At 59.8% G+C, this 17796-nt stretch overlaps 1 protein-coding gene across 1 annotated transcript in view; it reads left to right on the top strand.

Moving 5' to 3' along the window:
* The window catches only part of HSPG2 (heparan sulfate proteoglycan 2), a 106668-nt gene that overhangs the window by 48729 nt on the left and 40143 nt on the right, over positions 1-17796 (top strand). The window contains exons 14-36 of the mRNA XM_056122777.1: positions 1358-1521; positions 1672-1851; positions 1947-2143; positions 2248-2395; positions 3323-3450; positions 3703-3789; positions 3872-3930; positions 4053-4120; positions 5113-5253; positions 5389-5565; positions 5663-5842; positions 5944-6062; positions 6815-6926; positions 7027-7140; positions 7220-7347; positions 7599-7685; positions 8320-8369; positions 8655-8749; positions 9052-9192; positions 9462-9653; positions 15258-15350; positions 15579-15659; positions 16187-16417. Coding sequence (XP_055978752.1) covers positions 1358-1521; positions 1672-1851; positions 1947-2143; positions 2248-2395; positions 3323-3450; positions 3703-3789; positions 3872-3930; positions 4053-4120; positions 5113-5253; positions 5389-5565; positions 5663-5842; positions 5944-6062; positions 6815-6926; positions 7027-7140; positions 7220-7347; positions 7599-7685; positions 8320-8369; positions 8655-8749; positions 9052-9192; positions 9462-9653; positions 15258-15350; positions 15579-15659; positions 16187-16417 — 2972 coding nt within the window. The remainder of the gene's footprint in view (positions 1-1357; positions 1522-1671; positions 1852-1946; positions 2144-2247; positions 2396-3322; positions 3451-3702; positions 3790-3871; positions 3931-4052; positions 4121-5112; positions 5254-5388; positions 5566-5662; positions 5843-5943; positions 6063-6814; positions 6927-7026; positions 7141-7219; positions 7348-7598; positions 7686-8319; positions 8370-8654; positions 8750-9051; positions 9193-9461; positions 9654-15257; positions 15351-15578; positions 15660-16186; positions 16418-17796) is intronic.

Raw genomic sequence — 17796 nt, 5'->3', positions numbered from 1 at the left:
GGAATCAAGGGAGGATTGATTGTCAACTTCATGTAAGGAATAATTTCTAAGAGTCAAAACTGCCCAGAGCTGGGGGAGTGTCTTTGGAAGGAATGTGGTCCCTGTCCTTCAGAACTATCCGCTGATGCAGCCAGGAGCCACGTATGGCCATGCACATTTAAATCAATCCCTGCAGTGCCTCAGCCCCATAATCACATCTCGAGTGGTCAATAGCCACACGTGCCTGGTGTCTACTGTACTGGAGAGCAGACATAGAACAGTGCGTCATCCAGAAACTTCTCACCTTCCTGCTGAGCACCTCTCTCTCCTTCTCTCTCTCTCCCTGCTCCCTCTCTCTCTTCCCTCTCTGTCCATCTCTCTCTCCCTCCTCCTCTCCCTCCTTCTCTCTATCTGTCTATCTCTCTCTGTCGATCTCTCGGTGTGTCTCTCTCACACACACACACTTCTCTGTGTGTGTATTTGTGTGTGTGTGTGTGTGTGTGTGTGTGTGTAGGAGGGGTCTGGACTAGATCAAAGCTTTGACAACCAGTAAAAGCTTTCTGAGCCACAATGACCAGAAATTAATTCAGAATCAAAATGTCTAGTATTGGGGCCAGAGCAATTGTATAGAAGATAGGGCACTTGCCTTATATGTGGCAGACCCAGGTTTGATCCCTGGCACCACATATGGTCCCCTGAGCCTGCCAGGAGTGATCCCTGATTACAGAGCCAGAAGTAACCCCTGGGCACCGCCAGGTGTGGCCCCAGAACAAGGAAAGTTTCTGGCATGGCCCATTCATGCTGCCTCTCGGGGTTCAAGATGTCATAGGTGACTTTATGGAGCAGCAGGGTAACAGCCAGCCCATTTGGGAGCACTTCCTTTGAACCAGTTCCTGTTTTAAGCGTTTTATATTAATTTATATATTTTTATCTTCATAGCAACGTTAGGAAGTAAGCCATGGTCACCTCATGGTAAAGAGAGGGAAACTGAGGCTTTGCCCCCACCTTTGGAGGTGGGTGGACCCAGGCCCAGGGTGCTGTGCATCAGCTTTTCCCTCTCCCTTGTGATGTTCCGATCCCCACCATCCCAGGGGCCTGAGAGGCAGCCAGGACATCCTGCTCTGAGGCCTTTCTCAGGCTCAGTGTTTCCCGGGTGCTCCCTTACCACGTCCACACCCTGGTGCTCCCCGGAGCACTCTGCAGAATATCGGGAGGAAGGGAAACGTGGCCGTCTCACGGAGGAGAGGAGCTCCCGTCCTTTCCAAGAGCACCGCCTCCTAGAACCTTCCGCTAGTGACTGCCCCTGGGGAGGGGTGTCAGGCAGGCAGGCAGGCACCGCTGCCACCCTCAACCCTCCCTCTCCACCCCACCCCTGCAGGCGTGAATGTGACGATGCCCACGCAGCCTGGCACGCCCCCGCTGTCCTCCACCCAGCTGCAGATTGACCCCGCCAGGGAGGAATTCCAGCTGGTCGACCTGTCCCGCCGATTCCTGGTCCACGACTCTTTCTGGGCACTGCCTGAGCAGTTCCTGGGCAACAAGGTAAGTGGCCAGCCCCCACAGTCCCGGCTCTGGGGGAGGGCCCTAGAGGTGTCCCGTCAGGGACAGAGTGAAGCAGGAGAGCTGAGGCGGGCGTGGCGGGCATCTTGCTGGCCGGCCGTGCTCCCAGCTGAGCCTCCCTGTCTGGACCAGGTGGACTCCTACGGTGGCTTCCTGCGCTACAAGGTGCGCTACGAGCTGGCGCGCGGCACCCTGGAGCCGGTACAGCGGCCAGACGTGGTCCTTGTGGGCGCCGGTTACCGCCTCCTCTCCCGAGGACACACGCCCACCCAGCCCGGCACGCTGAACCAGCGCCAGGTCCAGTTCTCTGAGGTGGGTGGTGCCTGAGCGCCTGGGGCTGGGAGGGGAAGGGGGGTACAGACTGTGTGCGGGCACTGATGTGGGGCTCCTGACTTGTCCACCCCCAGGAGCACTGGGTGCACGAGTCCGGCCGGCCGGTGCAGCGAGCCGAGATGCTGCAGGTCCTGCAGCGCCTGGAGGCCGTGCTCCTCCAGACCGTGTACAACGCCAAGATGGCCAGCGTGGGGCTGAGCGACATTGCCATGGACACCACCGTCCCCCATCCCACCAGCCACGGCCGTGCCCACAGTGTGGAGGAGTGCAGGTGCCTGGCCGGGCAGGCCTGTGGGCCAGGGTGCCACTCAGGGCAGGGAGGGCACGTTGGGGCCAGGCCTCAGGGTGCCTGCAGCTCCTCTTCTGCCCCCACAGGTGCCCCATTGGCTACTCAGGCCTGTCCTGCGAGAGCTGCGATGCCCACTTCACCCGAGTGCCCGGCGGGCCCTACCTGGGTACCTGCTCGGGTTGTAACTGCAATGGCCACGCCAGCTCCTGCGACCCTGTGTATGGCCACTGCCTGGTGAGTAGTGCCAGGGGCACCAGGACAGGGAGCAGAGTGCCAGGCCAGAGGCTCTATTGTCTGCAAGTTCCCTGCCAACCTCCGGAAGGACTGCCAGGGACTCAGACAGGCTCTGGTAACCTGTTAAGGGATGCATGAACAGAGACATCAACTTTGGATAAGAGAGGTGGAAGGGGCCTGGAGCAATAGCACAGCGGGTAGGGCGTTTGCCTTGCATGTGGCCAACCCAGGTTCGATTCCCAGCATCCCATATGGTCCCCTGAGCACCGCCAGGAGTGATACCTGAGTGCATGAGCCAGGAGTAACCCCTGTGCATTGCCGATGTGACCCAAAAAGCAAAATAATAATAATAATAATAATAAAATAGAAAATTAAATTAAAAAAGAGAGGTGGAAGTCTTCTCTTCTTCCATGCTGGCCAGACCCGTCCTGGAGAGGAGTGTGTAGAGCGAGGGCCCTACCAAGTTCCAAGGGGGAGGAGCCTCGGAATCAGAGACAGCCCTTAGATATAGTGGAAGGGGCTGGAGGTTGGGAGCTGATCAAAGGAAAGTCTCCAGCAAGGCAAACTGTCATCCCTGAGCCCTGATGAGCTGGTGGGGGCGGGAGGCGCAGGCTCCAGAGAGCTAGCTGGCAGGTACGGACTGCAACGAGTGCAGGTTCACGTATGTGTGAAGCAGGTACCTGGAGACATTCATGGGTCCAGCTGATGTAAGAGAGGATGAGTCCCTACCCACCCTCCATCTCCCACCCCCGCCCCATTGGAAGGAACTAGCTTTTAAGGGATGCATTAACAGAGACATGCGAAGTCGTGGAGTAATCCCTGCCTGATGGGGGAGGCAGAGCCAGAGAGCCTCAAAGACCCCCCTCAGACCAGTGGCACCCTAGTCTGCTCTGCAGAGCCCAAGCCCTTTCCTCCTCCTCTTCCCAGAACTGCCAGCACAACACAGAAGGACCGCAGTGCAACAAATGCAAGGCCGGCTTCTTTGGGGATGCCACCAAGGCCACAGCCACGGCTTGCCGGCCCTGCCCTTGCCCCTACATCGACGCCTCCCGCAGGTCAGACGCAGCTGGACGTGGGCAAGGCATGGCGAGGGAGGGAGATGGGAGCCCTGGCTACAAACCATTCTCTGTCCCTTTGGGCTTCAGTTTCCCTCTCTATATGATGGGCCCATCTGTTTTGCTGCAGTGAGCCATTGGCACCTGCTGAGCCCTCGGGTCCAGCAGCCTTGTCAGTGTGAGGCCTGGCCTGGCTTCTCATTGTAGCCCCACCCTGGATTCTGGCCACTTGACCACCCCCTTCCCCCACAGATTCTCAGACACCTGCTTCCTGGACACAGATGGCCACGCCACCTGTGACGCTTGTGCCCCAGGCTACACAGGCCGCCGCTGTGAGAGGTGAGGGAGAGCCAGGGGGGACCTGAGAAGACAGCTGAGGGTGGGGGCCAGGAACACCTCTGACAAGCCTCTCTCCTTCCAGCTGTGCTCCTGGCTACGAAGGCAACCCCATCCAGCCAGGCGGCAAGTGCAAGCCCAGCAGTAAGTATCAGGGCCCCACCTCAGCATCTCCAACCCACTTGCCCCAATCTGGCACCCAGACCCCGTGGGGAGCCACGTGGCCTGCCCTCCGGCCCCCACCAATACACACTTTGCGCCCGCAGACCAGGAGATCGTACGCTGTGACGAGCGGGGCAGCACTGGGACCCCAGGGGAGGCCTGCCGCTGTAAGGTACGTGCCTCGTGAGGAGCAGCCTGGCATGGGAGGGAGGGGCATGGGGGGGGGCAGCTAGGCAGCCGGGAATCGAGTCCTCGAGCCCTTGCCAGTTATGCTGTGTGTGCCCACCACCCCAAGAAGCACCGTGTCTGCATCACACCCTTCCTCTCATCCTCCTGGAACCCTCACACAAGACACGATGACGGAGGTGTCAGCACCGCCCTCTTGCAGGCAAGAAGGCGGAGGCTCAGAGCAGGGTCCATCGTTCACTCAGAGAGGGAGAATCATGGGGCTGGAAAGAGTGTACAACCGGAAAGGCACTCGCGTGAAACGCAGCCACGGTGGCTGGAGTTTTGACTAAGTCACCGTGTTTTAAATCTTTGTTTCTTGGTTTGTGGATTTAAATTTTTTTTTTCTTTTTGGGTCATACCCAGCGATGCTCAGGGGTTACTCCTGGCTCTGCACTCAGGAATTACTCCTGGCAGTGCTCAGGGGACCATATGGGATGCTGGGAATCAAACCCAGGTCAGCCGCGTGCAAGGCCAATGCCCTACCCATTGTGCTATTGCTCCAGCCCCTCTTGGTTTTTGGGTTACACCAGGCATTGCTCAGGGCTTACTCCTTCCTCTGCACTCGGGGATCACTCCTGGCAGGCTCAGGGGTCCATCTGGAGTGCTGGGGGATTGAACCCCGGTCAGCCTCATGGGTGGCAAATACCCTGACTGCCCACGGTGCTATCTCTCCAGACTCTGTGTTTCAAATCTTATCTGATGGACGAGCTTCCTAGCAACCAAAGGGAAAAGGGTGGGGGGGATAAGCCTGGTTGCACAAGCTCCCCATGACCTGGAATCCACCCCCCCCCGTGGTGGCGTCCTCTGGTGCCAGCGCTCTTTCCACGCCGCCCCCATGGCCTCAGCTCCCCTTCCAAAAGGTGTGTGGCAGAGGCCTGAAGCTCCAGGGAGCCCGTCCTGTGGGCCATCCTGCAGCTTCCAGCTCTGTGCCTGCAGAACAACGTGGTGGGGCGCCTGTGCAACGAGTGTGCCCCCGGCTCCTTCCACCTGAGCGCCAACAACCCCGACGGCTGCCTCAAGTGCTTCTGCATGGGTGTCACCCGCCAGTGCACCAGCTCGTCCTGGAAGCGCGCCCAGGTATACCCAGGGGAGGTGGGGTGCAGGGCGGGGTGGGGGGATGAGAGCCTGGACCTCCCAGGCCCAGGCTGTGGTCCCCGACCACGTCCCCCGGCCACACCCCGCACCAACTCCAGCCTGCCCCCCTGTCTCCAGGTGCTTGGCGACTCCGAGAAGCCCACCGAGTTCAGCCTGACCAACACCGCGGGCACTCACACCACCAGCGAGGGCATCTCCTCCCCCACGCCCGGGGAGCTGGTCTTCTCCTCCTTCCGCAGCCTCCAGCCCGTGCCCTACTTCTGGAGCCTCCCTTCCGGCTTCCGGGGAGACAAGGTGTGTGTGTGGGTGGGAGCTTCAGGTCGGGCGGGCAGAGGCTGGGGCCAGAGCTGGGGGGAGGCAGGCGGTTGCTGAGCACCCCACTGTGCCCCAGGTGACATCCTACGGAGGGGAGCTGCGTTTCACGGTGACACAGCGCCCTGAACGCGGCTCGGTGCCCCTGCACAAGCAACCACTGGCAGTCCTGCAGGGTAATGGCATCGTCCTGGAGCACCACGCCCCCGAGGCGCCCATCCCTGGCCAGCCCAGCACCTACGCTGTGCCTTTCCGGGAGGTGAGTAACATCCGGGGGGGAGACCTCTTGGGGACGGAGGGCAGAGGCCACTACCCCCGCCAGGTCGGAGCTGACGGCCCTCTGTGTCCTTTCCTTGACAGCAAGCATGGCAGCGCCCTGACGGGCAGCCAGCCACCCGGGAGCACCTGCTGATGGCACTGGCGGGCATCGACGCCCTCCTGATCCAGGCGTCCTTCACCCAGCGGCCAGCTGAGAGCAGGTGCTGGGCCAGGAAGGGGCCTCTCTGCCGTGGACAGGCTGTGTGACCCCGTGGGCCTCCTTTCCCCGCTCCAGCCCATGGAGGCCAATGCCATCCCCTCCCAGGGCTCAGTAAAGTCGGAGAGGGGGATGGGGCACACGTGACTCACAGGAGCCCTGGGAGGGAGAAGAGGGGTGTGGGGGAATGGGGCTAGGAGCGTGTGTGCTTCCCCGTGAAGACCAGCCTTGGCCTCCTTGCGGGGGTGGGGCGTACCCTGGGCTAGACTGTCACTGGCCACAGCAAGGAGCAGGCTGGGGCCACCTCTCCAGAGAGGAAGATGCGGGCAAATTTCTTTCAATAAAACTAATTTACTTTGGGGTTGGAGCGATAGCACAGCCAGTAGGGTGTTTGCCTTGCATGTGGTCAACCCAGGTTCAATTCCCAGCATCCCATATGGTCCACTGAGCACTGCCAGGAGTAATTCCTGAGTGCATGAGCCAGGAGTAACCCTTGTGCATTGCCGGGTGTGACCCAAAAAGAAGAAAAAAAAAACTAATTGACATCACTGCAAAAATAAAAGAAAGAAAGATGTGGGTTGAAAGCGTTTGCCCCTGCTCTTGTAGCAGCTGGGGCTGGATGCCCAGCGGGGTGTAGGGTCGGGGCCTGGGGGCAGTACTGCAGGGATGTGGGGGTCAGGGCTGGGGGCAGCACTGCAGGGCCGCTTCAAGAATGAGGCCTGGCTTGTGCATTCCCGTGCGTCTTGCTGCACCCAGGATCTCCGGCATCAGCATGGACATGGCCGTACCTGAGGACACGGGCCAGGACCCCGCGCTGGAGGTGGAGCAGTGCACCTGCCCCCCAGGGTACCGAGGCCCCTCCTGCCAGGTGCGCCCACGCCCCCCTCTTGCCCTGCCCCTCTCTCCCTGGCCCTGGCCCTGTCTCCCCCTGGGGCCGCATCTGCCCACCACTGCCTTCCCATCCACAGGACTGTGACACCGGCTATACGCGCATGCCCAGCGGCCTCTACCTGGGCACCTGCGAGCGCTGCAGCTGCCATGGCCACGCGGACACCTGTGAGCCCGAGACAGGTGCCTGCCAGGTGAGTGCCCCTCCTTCCCACCCAAGCGCCGGGCTGGGACCTCGCTGGGCCTGGCTTCCACCCCGCTCTGCCTCCACAGGGCTGCCAGCACTATACAGACGGCCCGCGGTGCGAGCAGTGCCAGCCCGGCTACTACGGGGATGCCCAGCGGGGGACGCCGCAGGACTGCCAGCCGTGCCCGTGCTACGGAGCCCCTGCCTCTGGCCAGTGCGTCCTGCCCCGTGAAGCCCCTTTCCCTAGAACAGCCACCACCCTTCCTGCCGCGGTCAGCTCTGGCCTCACCGCCCCCAGGGGCCACTTTGGATAAAGCCCCAGTTCTGCCCTGGGGCCTACTTCCCTGGCAGTGGCAGGGGTTCCCCGGCATCTGGCTCGGCCCCCTGCACCCCTGCCTCCTGGCCAGATCCCACAGGAAGAGCTGACCACTTGCTAACTGGAAACCAACCTGCCCCCTCCCCCAGGGCCTCCCACACTTGCTTCCTGGACACGGACGGACACCCCACCTGTGATGCCTGCTCCCCTAGCCACAGTGGACGTCACTGTGAGAGGTGAGGGGAGGGCAGGGTGGGGGCCTCAGAGTTCTCGGGCTAGGCCCCACCCTCCTAGCCAGGAGGGAATGGACGGCCCCCCGGCACCTTCCACAGTCCCCGGGAGACGAGCAGCACCCCTCCTGGAGGTCCTGGCACTGGGCCTGACCTCTGTGGCCCTCAGGGACCCAGCCCGCAGGCCCCCTGCACAGTGATACCAGCCCCCCCACAAAATGCATCACTTTTTTATTTTTGGTGGGGAGGGGACCACACCCTGCAGTGCTCAGGGCTGACTCGTGGCTCTGCACTCAGGGATCACTCCTGGTGGGGCTCGGGGAACCATGTGGAGTGCCAGGGATCGAACCCCAGGTTGGCCAAATGTAAAGCAAACATCATCCCACTGTACGAGCTCTCCAGCCCCACATGTGTCTCTCCTGCTGACCCTGCCGGGTTAGACATGTGCTTACGGGCTCTGTGCCCCAGGGTGCTCTTCCCCCCACCTCCTGGTCTGTCAAAAGCAGGAGTTAGGCTCATGGCCGCCTCCTGCTGGGGTGGTCTTAGGGGCAAGACCAGGACCCCCAGCCCCGCCCCGGACACAAGCCGCTTTCCAGGACCCAGCAACCCAGCACTCTCTCTCCCTTCCTCTCTCCCATAGGTGCGCACCTGGCTACTATGGCAACCCCAGCGAGGGCCAGCCGTGCAGGAGTGAGTAGTGGTGGGAGGCGTGGGGCAGGCTTCCCAGTCTCCCCCAGGGTTTCTGCCACCTGGGGTGAGCAACTGGACCCTCCAGTGCTGTGGCATGCTCCCCTATGCCATGGGGACAGTGACAGCCCTTCCTGCCCCAGGGAGCTGTCATGACCGGGGAGGAAGGCGTGCCCGTGGTGGGGGATGAGAAGTGAACCCCTAGCTCTGGGTGGGGTGTCGGAGTGTGCTAGAGGTGGATGTTGGGTGGGGGGATGGACCCCCAGCGCTGGTTTCCTTCTGCCTCAGGAGACGGGCAGATGCCAGAACCCATCGGGTGTGGCTGCGACCCCCGGGGCAGTACCAGCAGCCAGTGTGACCCTGATGGTCAGTGCCAGTGCAAGGTAAGCCCGCAGCCCAACCTGAGACCCCTGCAATGACTTTCTCCTGCTCCCTGGGGGACTCACCCTCACCCTGCACCCAGCTCCCCTCCTCCTGGGCCTATCTCCACTCTACCACCTGGCGCCTGGCGGGAAATAGGGCCCCGTCAGACAGGACAGGGGCCTGGGGACTCTACACAGGGGAGAGGGGTGGTGGGGGCTCCCATTGGCCACTGGGTGTTGCTGGGGAGGTGGGCCATGAAATTACTCCAGGAGCAAGAGCCCCATTGAGCTTCCCGCGCTCACCTCTCTGTCCATCGGTGCAGGCCCAGGTGGACGGCCTCACCTGCAGCCACTGCCGGCCCCACCACTTCTACCTGAGCGCCAGCAACCCCGAGGGCTGCCTGCCCTGCTTCTGCATGGGCGTCACCCAGCAGTGCTCCAGCTCCGCCTACAGCCGCCACCTGGTAAGGCCACACCTGCTCCCGCTCTCCCGGGTCCCCATCAGAGCCAACCAGGAGCCCAGCCTACAGAGGTGCCCAGGCCCCCACTATTCCCTGGGGACCTTCCCCCTTCCCCAGGACCCTCTTCTCAGTGCCACGATTGCTCATCTCCACGCTGTGCCCCACCCTCCCTATCCCCCTATTATTATTTCTTTGTCCTTATCTCAGCTCCCTGGTCACCCACCCTCATGCCCCCCAGCCCAGGATGACCGTGTGTGTCCTTGTGCCACCAGATCTCCACCCACTTTGCTCCCGGGGACTTCCAAGGCTTCTCCCTGGTGAACCCGCAGCGGGGCAGCCGCCTGACCGAGGGCTTCAGAGTGCAGCCCATGCCCGACGGCGCCCAGCTCTCCTTTGCCAACTTTGCCAACCTCGGCCACGAATCCTTCTACTGGCAGCTGCCGGAGACGTTCCAGGGAGACAAGGTGTGACACACAGCCGGGGGCTGGACACCCAGCCCCAGCCCCTACCCTGAGCAAGGCCCCTGCTGAGCTCTGGGATCATAAGGTGACCTCAGAGTAGCCCCGCTTAGCGGACGGGGTGGGGGGTGTCAGCCAAATTGCGGTTGAGTGGGGGAGGGGGGCGAAGGCTTGGTGTAAACCCAGCTCTGCCACTGAGTGACTGGCTGCCCTCCATTGACCCCAGCTCCGAGGAGACAGGGAGGCCTAGAGGTGCCCCTGTTACCAAGTAGGTTCTGGATGGGATCCTGGACACAGCGGTTGTTTCCTTTCCTTTGCTCACATGGGAATAGCTCCCCTGTGCTGGGCCTGAGAACTCTGACAGCCCCCGTGACTGGGCACCCATGCCTTTGCATGTCACCAATCACCGCAAGGGCCTTTCGGTCTGCAAAGTGAGGAAGCGGGTGAGGGAGACTGGGTGACTCATCTGAAAGTGATGCTGGTGGGATTCAAAGCCCAGTCGGAGATGTCCCCCACCCCGGCCCGCACACCCATCACTCATCAGAGAAGAGCGTGTCTTTGTGACTTGGGGACCAGATGCAGGGAGGCGGATTCTGGTGCTGTGGGGGACAGAGATCAGGGGCATCTCAGACCTGCCCCAGCCTGTTCCTCAGTCCCCCAGAGAAGCCTGCTCAGCACTCAGCCAGCTGTGTGCCAGGACCTCGGTCTCCAGGAGGGCCTGGCCACGGTGCAAGGGGGTTTCTGAGTTCCTTGGACAGACTCTTCCCTCTCCTTCCCGGGGCGGCTGCTTCTCTGGCTCCTGGGGTTCTCCTCGCCTGCTGCCCTCTGCTCCGTCTCTGACTTTCTCTCTGACCCCTTCCCTGTACCACACAGAGGGAGGCGTATTTTGCGCGGCTACGCCGGGCTCACCAGGTAGGCCCCAGCCCTGAGTGGAGTGGCGCGGCATGGTGTGGTGTGTTCCTGCCACATGCATGTCGGTCTGCGTGTTGTTGGTCTCGCCCTAGAGCACCGCTCTGCCCTAGCTCTGCGGTGCCAGGATTACATCCAGGATGGCGTTTGCCCCCCCCCCCCCACCTGTTCGTGTTGCCCTGATGCCCACCTTCTGTGGCTCGAGTGGTGTCCGGGGATGCAGGGAAACGGACAGGGTGCTAACCCCCATGATTAACCTGCCCCAGGTGACCCCGCACGGCTCCCATGACCCGTATACAGGTTTCCCTCCAGCTAACCCCTGACAGCCCGGAGCGGGGCATGCCTTTCCTCCCCATCTGGAGAGAGCCCTGGGAAGGTTGAGCTGGCCTGTGCCCCCCGCCCCTCCCCCCCAGAACCGTACATCCCTCTCAGAGGAGCAGTTGCGGGAAGCTATGACAGCTGGGAGGAGCTCGGGGCCTCCCGAGGGCAGGGGCCGGACCCAGCGACTCTCCCAGGTAACTGGGGACTAGGTTGGACAGGCCAGGTCTGGGCCCCGGGGAGGAGATCAGAGATTGTCGTCCAAGCAGGATCCTGGAACCGGGTCCCCATCTTTTGGGCTGTTCTCCCCTGTCGACGCCCAGCTGCCACCCAGTCCCCGGCTGGGTTTCCCTTGGGAAATAAATAGCCCTGAGCCAGGCGTGGGGACTGGCCCCCCATGGCACCTCCCATGCCTGTGCCACCTCGAGTCAGGGCCCCGGCTTTCCCTGTGCTCGTGCCCCAAGATAGGGGGGCCCATCCTGGGGTGACCCTACCAGCTCCTGAAGACAAGGGGGGAGCAGATACAGGGGCAAGCTCAGGCATGGGCAGCTGGCGGCGGTGGACACAGCTTCACCCCGTCCCTCTCTCCTCCTCCCTCTCTCCTTCCTCTCCTGGCCTCCAGGTGGACGAGGCCCAGAGACGAATGGACGCTGAGATCTGGCAGCTCCTTTCCAGCTTTGCTGCCCCCCCTCACGCCCCTCCCCAGGGAGTCTTGCCCCTCCCCCAGCCTGCGGCTGCCCTACGAGCAGCTCCACCCTTCTCCTCCTCCTCCTCCTCCTCCTCCTCCTCCTCCTCCTCCTCCTCCTCCTCTTCCTCCTCCTCCTCTTCTTTGTTTCCGCCCGCAGGCTCTCAGGTATGTGCACCCATCAGTCCCAGACCATCAAAACTAGCCCCATGCATTTGCCCGTTTCTGTCCACCTCCTGAACTGATGTTCATTCCACTTTTTCCTTTAAATCTATCACCTACCAACTCAATGAAGCCAGACATGCGATTTTTTGTTGTTGTTGTTGTTGTTCAATACCCCGCCCCTCACCGGCCACGCATTTTTTAAGACACATTATAATAGCCCTTAAAAGGGACGGAGAGGGGCTGGAGCAATAGCACAGCGGGTAGGGTGTTTGCCTTGCACGCAGCCGACCTGGGTTCGATTCCCAGCATCCCATATGGTCCCCCGAACACCGCCAGGAGTAATTCCTGAGTGCATGAGCCAGGAATAACCACTGTGCATCGCCGGGTGTGACCCAAAAAGGAAAAAAATAAAAGGGGCGGAGAGTGGGTAAGGTGCTTGTCTTGCACGCACCTGACCTGGGTTTAATCCCTGGCATCCCATATGGTCCCCTGAGTACTGCCAGGAGTAATTCCCAAGTGCAGAACCAGGAGTAACCCCTGTGCATCACAGGCATGGACCCCGCACAAAAAATAATCACCTGTAAATTAAATACCCTCTTCTGGTGTGCCACATAAATCATCTCGGGGACCCCAAGAGGCCCACACAATATATGAGGAAACCCCAAGGGAAACAGGCTGCCCAGCAGGGCCAAACTGGGGGCTTTGGCCATTCTGCACGCTTGATTTTCTTGTCTTCTTTTCTTTTCTGTTTAAAATTTAAGTCCCAGGGGGCTAGAGTGATAGCACAGCAGGTAGGACGTTTTCCTTGCACGCAGCCGACCCGGCTTCGATTCCCAGGATCCCATATTGTCCCCTGGGCACCACCAGGAGTAACTCCTGAGTGTAGAGCCAGGAGTAACCCCTGTGCATCGCCAAGTGTGACCCAAAAAGCAATAAATAAATAAATAAATAAATAAGTCCCAAATCCAGCTTTTTGCAAGAAGTCTTCTGATTTGGCAGTGCAGGCCAAAGCCCGTAGTGCTCAGGGGCCATTCTTGACTGTGCTGGGGACTCCTGTTGGTGGTGCTCGAGAGGGAGCACATAATGCTGGGGTGGAGCCCAGGCCTCCCACACGCAGGGCAGGGCATGTAGTCAGGCTTCTCTGGCCCCCTGCTGCCCCCTCCTGCCAGATCTCACTGTCCCTCAGCGCTCAACCGACTGTCCTTCTGTCCTAGCTCGCTCTCTCCTATGAAGGCTTCTCTCGGCTTCCCGAAAGCCTCTATTACTGGAAGCTGCCTCATGCCTTTCTGGGGAACAAGGTAACAGGGAGCTGGGGGGTAGCGAGTGTCATAGAATCCAAACGCATGGAGGGCCTCTTGCCAGAGCCCTCAGTGACTCAGATGAGTGAAGTGAGGGCTGGCGGGGATCTGGCTGGGTCCCACGCAGGGCTCGGGCTGAACCCAGCTCTGCTCTTTGCTTTCGGGGGTGTCTGCTCCCAGGCACTGGCTGAGGGGACGGGGGGACTCTCCTTCCCTGGGCTCGCTTCACCAGGCCTCCATGCTAGGTCTGGCTCTGCGTGTGTCCACACAGTGCGCTGTAGCCCTTGATGTCTGCTGCGATGTGTACAAAAAGCCAGGGACTCCGGCTGACTCCAGAAATAGCCCAGAGCGCCCCGCAAAGCACACGCAGCCGGCAGTCAGACAGCACTCGGGGCCAGTGACCCAGCAGATGGGTCCAGGGGAACAGGGGAGATCTGGGAATGATCTGGGAGCGTGGCAGCGGCAGGAAGTGCTCTGCCCTGAATGCGGGGTTGGGTGGTCCTGGAGACCCTGCACAGGCACTATGTCTCACTACTGCCCGCCCCGTGCCAGGAAAGTAGGGCTCAGAGAGGCCTCATGAACTGTCCACCAGCTGTCCAGTCAGTGGCGCTGGATTTCAACATGAGTCTCAGGCTGCAGCGTCCTCGCTCTCAGCTACAGACATCTACAGCTCCCTCCTGGCCCTGCCCCTGACATGCTGGCATCCACAGACAGCAGGAAACCCGTTGTCACCTGGGTACTGCTGGGCCCCTCCATCCCTTACCTCTCCTTGAGCTTACAGACACCATCCTGAGGTCTCACGTAGCTCAGTACAGGGTATGTATTCAGTAGGCGTTTAATAAATGCTCCCAGCCAGAGTGAACACGCAGGAGAGGTGGGATGCAGCGTGGCATTGAGTCGAGCATCTGCCCTGTTGGCAGAGGTTGGTGTGACTAGAGGTGCCGCAGCACATGTGAATAAGCACTCCCATGACAAGCCACAGAAAACCCAAGTCCACGGGCTCGGCCACCATGAAGGATCTGTTGGCTGGAGTCAAGGCTACCTGATGCCTGGAAGGGCCAGGCCTGGGACCCTTTGACATCTCTGCTTCCAGCCCTGTTGGAGCGTCACCAAGTCAGTGGACAGCAGAGGCCCAGACACACCAGGCCAGACCTGGTAGGGCAGGGATGGCGAAGGATGTGCACGCAGCTTGGTGCCCACTATCTGGGTGAGGTGCTGGAGGGTCCCCTCACACCGTGTGCCCTGCACATGGAGGAGCCCTTCCTCTGAAGGAAGTCAGGGCTGCGGTTTTCCTAAAAGCAGGGGACATGGGTGCTGAGAAAACACAGCAAACCAGCCTGCCTAGAGTTTTTGTTTGTTTTTTTAAATAATGTAGGAGTCCTGCTCTTTGTTCAGCCATTGATTAAGCTGATCGAATTGGTCATTAACTCCACATTACTATTTTATTTTATTGTATCACCGTGAGATAGAGTTTCATGTTTGAGATTCAGCCATACAATGATGGAACACCCAGCCCTCCACCAGTGCACATTTTCCACCACCAATGTCCTAAGTATCATCCCCCCACACACACATACATACACATTGCAGTCCTCACCCTGCCTCTATGGCAGACAATTTCCCCAGTACTCTCTTTCTAATTTGGGGTATTAATTTTCCTTGAATTTTCCCATCACCATTCAAGCCTACCTGCCAGGGGCAGACTCTAGATAATATATTTTCCATAGCTCATTTCAAATATCACGAGAGCTCACGCAGGCGCGATCGTAAATGTAAATTTCTAGATTGTAAGTGGTTGGGTTCCAAGAGACATCCCTGTATGGCACTAATCCATTTTGGGATTCAATTGGGAGCCTCTGGGCCAGGGCCGTTGATGCGCTAAGATGGCAGCTGGAGGCAAATTGTGGGCATGACAGCCGGTCTTTTGCAGCCTGCCCAGAGTTGAGACGGAGGGCTCCCTCAGCTCCCACCCCCTCCCCAGAGAAGCCACACTAATTTCTGATTTCTGGAAAACTCCACATTGGAGAAGGGCCTGATGCTAGTCGGCAGGGGAACCTCAGAAACAGGCACCCTAGGGTCCCCGCTGCTGTGTCTGCAGCTGTGGAGGGGATTTGGGCTGGCCTGTCTCCCAGACACCCCCACATTCTGCACCCTGACCCGGGGGGGAGGGAGCCAGCGCAGGTGCAGACAGCCCTCACAGGGTGGGCCGAGGCATGACTGGCTTCCTCCATGCAGGTGGGGGCTTACGGTGGGAAGCTACGCTACACCCTCTCCTACAGAGCAGGGCCGCAGGGCAGCCCCCTCTCCGACCCGGACGTCCAGATTACGGTGAGTGGTTGGACTCCACCAGACAGGCAGCTGGGATGGATGGGGTGGAGGTGGGGTGGGTCAGGGGTGGGGGGGTTAAGCCCAGGTCTCTGCTGGGGAGGCTTCCAGGCAGGAGCCCAGTCCTGGGAGAGGGCAGCAGGCTGGGAATGAACCCATGGCATGAGCACTTGGGAGATGGGAGGCTGGGGTGGCCCTTACTTCCTGTCCTGCCCCACCTGTGTCCCCCAGGGCAACAACATCATGCTCGTGACATCTCAGCCGGAGCTGCAGGGCCCTGAGAGGAAGAGCTATGAGATCACATTCCGAGAGGTGAGAAATCCCCCCTCACACACACTCACACAAACACTCACATTCACATACATACTCACACTCACACACACACACTCACATTCACACATACACACATTCACACAGACACACAACATACACATAGTCGCACACACTCAGACACACACATACACTCATACAACACACTCACACACTCACATTCACACACTCACAATCACACAGACTCACACATATACTCACAAACATACACATACACTCACACACACTCTCATTCACACACACGTACACACAGACACACGCATACACACTCACAATCACTCTCATACACCCCCCACATACACATATACTCACACACATACATACACATATACACACATACGCACACACACATACATACACACACTCACAAACACACTCACACACACACTCACACATAATCCCACTCATAATCAGACATAATCCCTGCTTAGCAGCCTGTCTGGGTGGGGTCCCCAGCATCTCAAGACTCCCATGCACTCGTCCACTCTCGCCATCGTCTTCCCACCCAGGAATTCTGGCGCCGGCCCGATGGGCAGCCAGCCACACGGGAGCACCTGCTGATGGCGCTGGCCGACCTGGACGAGATCTTGGTGCGGGCCACATTCTCCTCGGTGCCGCTGCAGGCCAGCATCAGTGAGGTCAGCCTGGAGGTGGCCCAGCCGGGGCCGATGCTGGGACCCCAGGCGCTGGAGGTGGAGCAGTGCCGCTGCCCCCCAGGCTATGTGGGCCTGTCCTGCCAGGTGAGTGAGCGGCTCAGACAGACAGCCCAGGGTCCCCACGGCCCCTTGCCTAGGCCGGCTTTCATGGACTCACCGTCCTGTCTGCCCAACTGTCTCATCGTCCTGTCTCACAAACAGCATGCATGGTTGTGAGCTAAAGCCCCAGGGGTAACCCAGGGGGCCCCCAGCACCGAGCACTGAACCCTCAAACCCAACACAGCTGGGCTGAGCATCACCAGGAGTGGTCCTCAGGCCCGCCCCCCAAAACATTGGAGTCCCTATAGTCGGAGATGGCTCCGCCGCAGACTTGTGTCTGGCAGATGTGAGGCCCCACATTCGATCCCCAATGCTTGATGACCACCACAGGCCCCAGTGAACTGTGGGATTTGCCCCGCTGGGTCCAGCAGCACCAGGAGTCATTCTGCCCTCCCCCCACTGCCCTCTCACCTGCATCAGCACTGATGGGCACAGCCCCTTTGAGAAGCAGGCACAGGGGTGAGGGGTGTACCCTAAGGCCCGCAGCTAATGTGGGAAGAACTAACATGATCCCAGGTCTTTCTCTCTGCCCGCAAAGCCCTCGGTGTCCTGACCCCAAGAAGCAGAGCCGGGCAGTACTCTGCAGGGTTCAGCCCAGGGAAACGGTACAGAGACCCAAATTAGTCTTAAGGGGTATGTGGAAATGCCTCTGAGGGGAACCATGGCGTGGGGTGAGTTTCCAGGCAGAGGCTCAGCGGGTAGAATACATGAGAAAAGAGACCGTGAGGCAGGAGGGGGCCTAGGGCTGGAGGTGGCTTACTCCAGAAGGAATCAGACTGCACACCTGTGTGGGGAAGGAGAGGGAGGGTGGCAGAGAGACGGACAGACAGAAGGACAAGGAGAGGCCAGTGGTGGCAGAGGGTTTTCTTTGGCAAGACTGTGGGTAGCTGCAGGACTGGAGAGAACCCAGGAGAGCAGGGCCCCAGGCACAGGTGGGATGTGGGCAGTCTGGGCAGGGCAGGGCAGGGCAGGGCAGGGTGGCCTCTGGGCGGTCTAGCCTAGGAACCGCAGTTCTCAGGGGGGACATCCCCAGCTCCTCTGAGTCACACCTGTGTGCCTGGGCTGTGGCCAGAGAACTTTCAGATCCAAACATGAACTTCATGGCCCTCGGAGTTACAACGCTTAACACATTTTGAATGAAAACTCGGAGGCCCCGCAAGATCCTGGGTGCACTTTTTTCTGCAGTGAAGCCAAAAGCCTTCAAAGCATCCCTTTGAAATGGTCAGCGAGGGAGGGCCTGGAGAGATTTCAAAGACGTGGTATTGAATGGGAGTTCATAATTTATTATTTCCCGAACCCATGATTACTCATTCAGGACTGTACAAACATCCTTGGTGTGTGTGTGTGTGTGTGTGTGTGTGTGT

The sequence above is a fragment of the Sorex fumeus genome, unplaced genomic scaffold (assembly GCF_029834395.1).
Source record: "Sorex fumeus unplaced genomic scaffold, SorFum_2.1 ptg000047l, whole genome shotgun sequence".
NCBI lineage: Eukaryota > Metazoa > Chordata > Mammalia > Eulipotyphla > Soricidae > Sorex > Sorex fumeus.
This window is presented reverse-complemented; position numbering and strand designations above follow the sequence as displayed.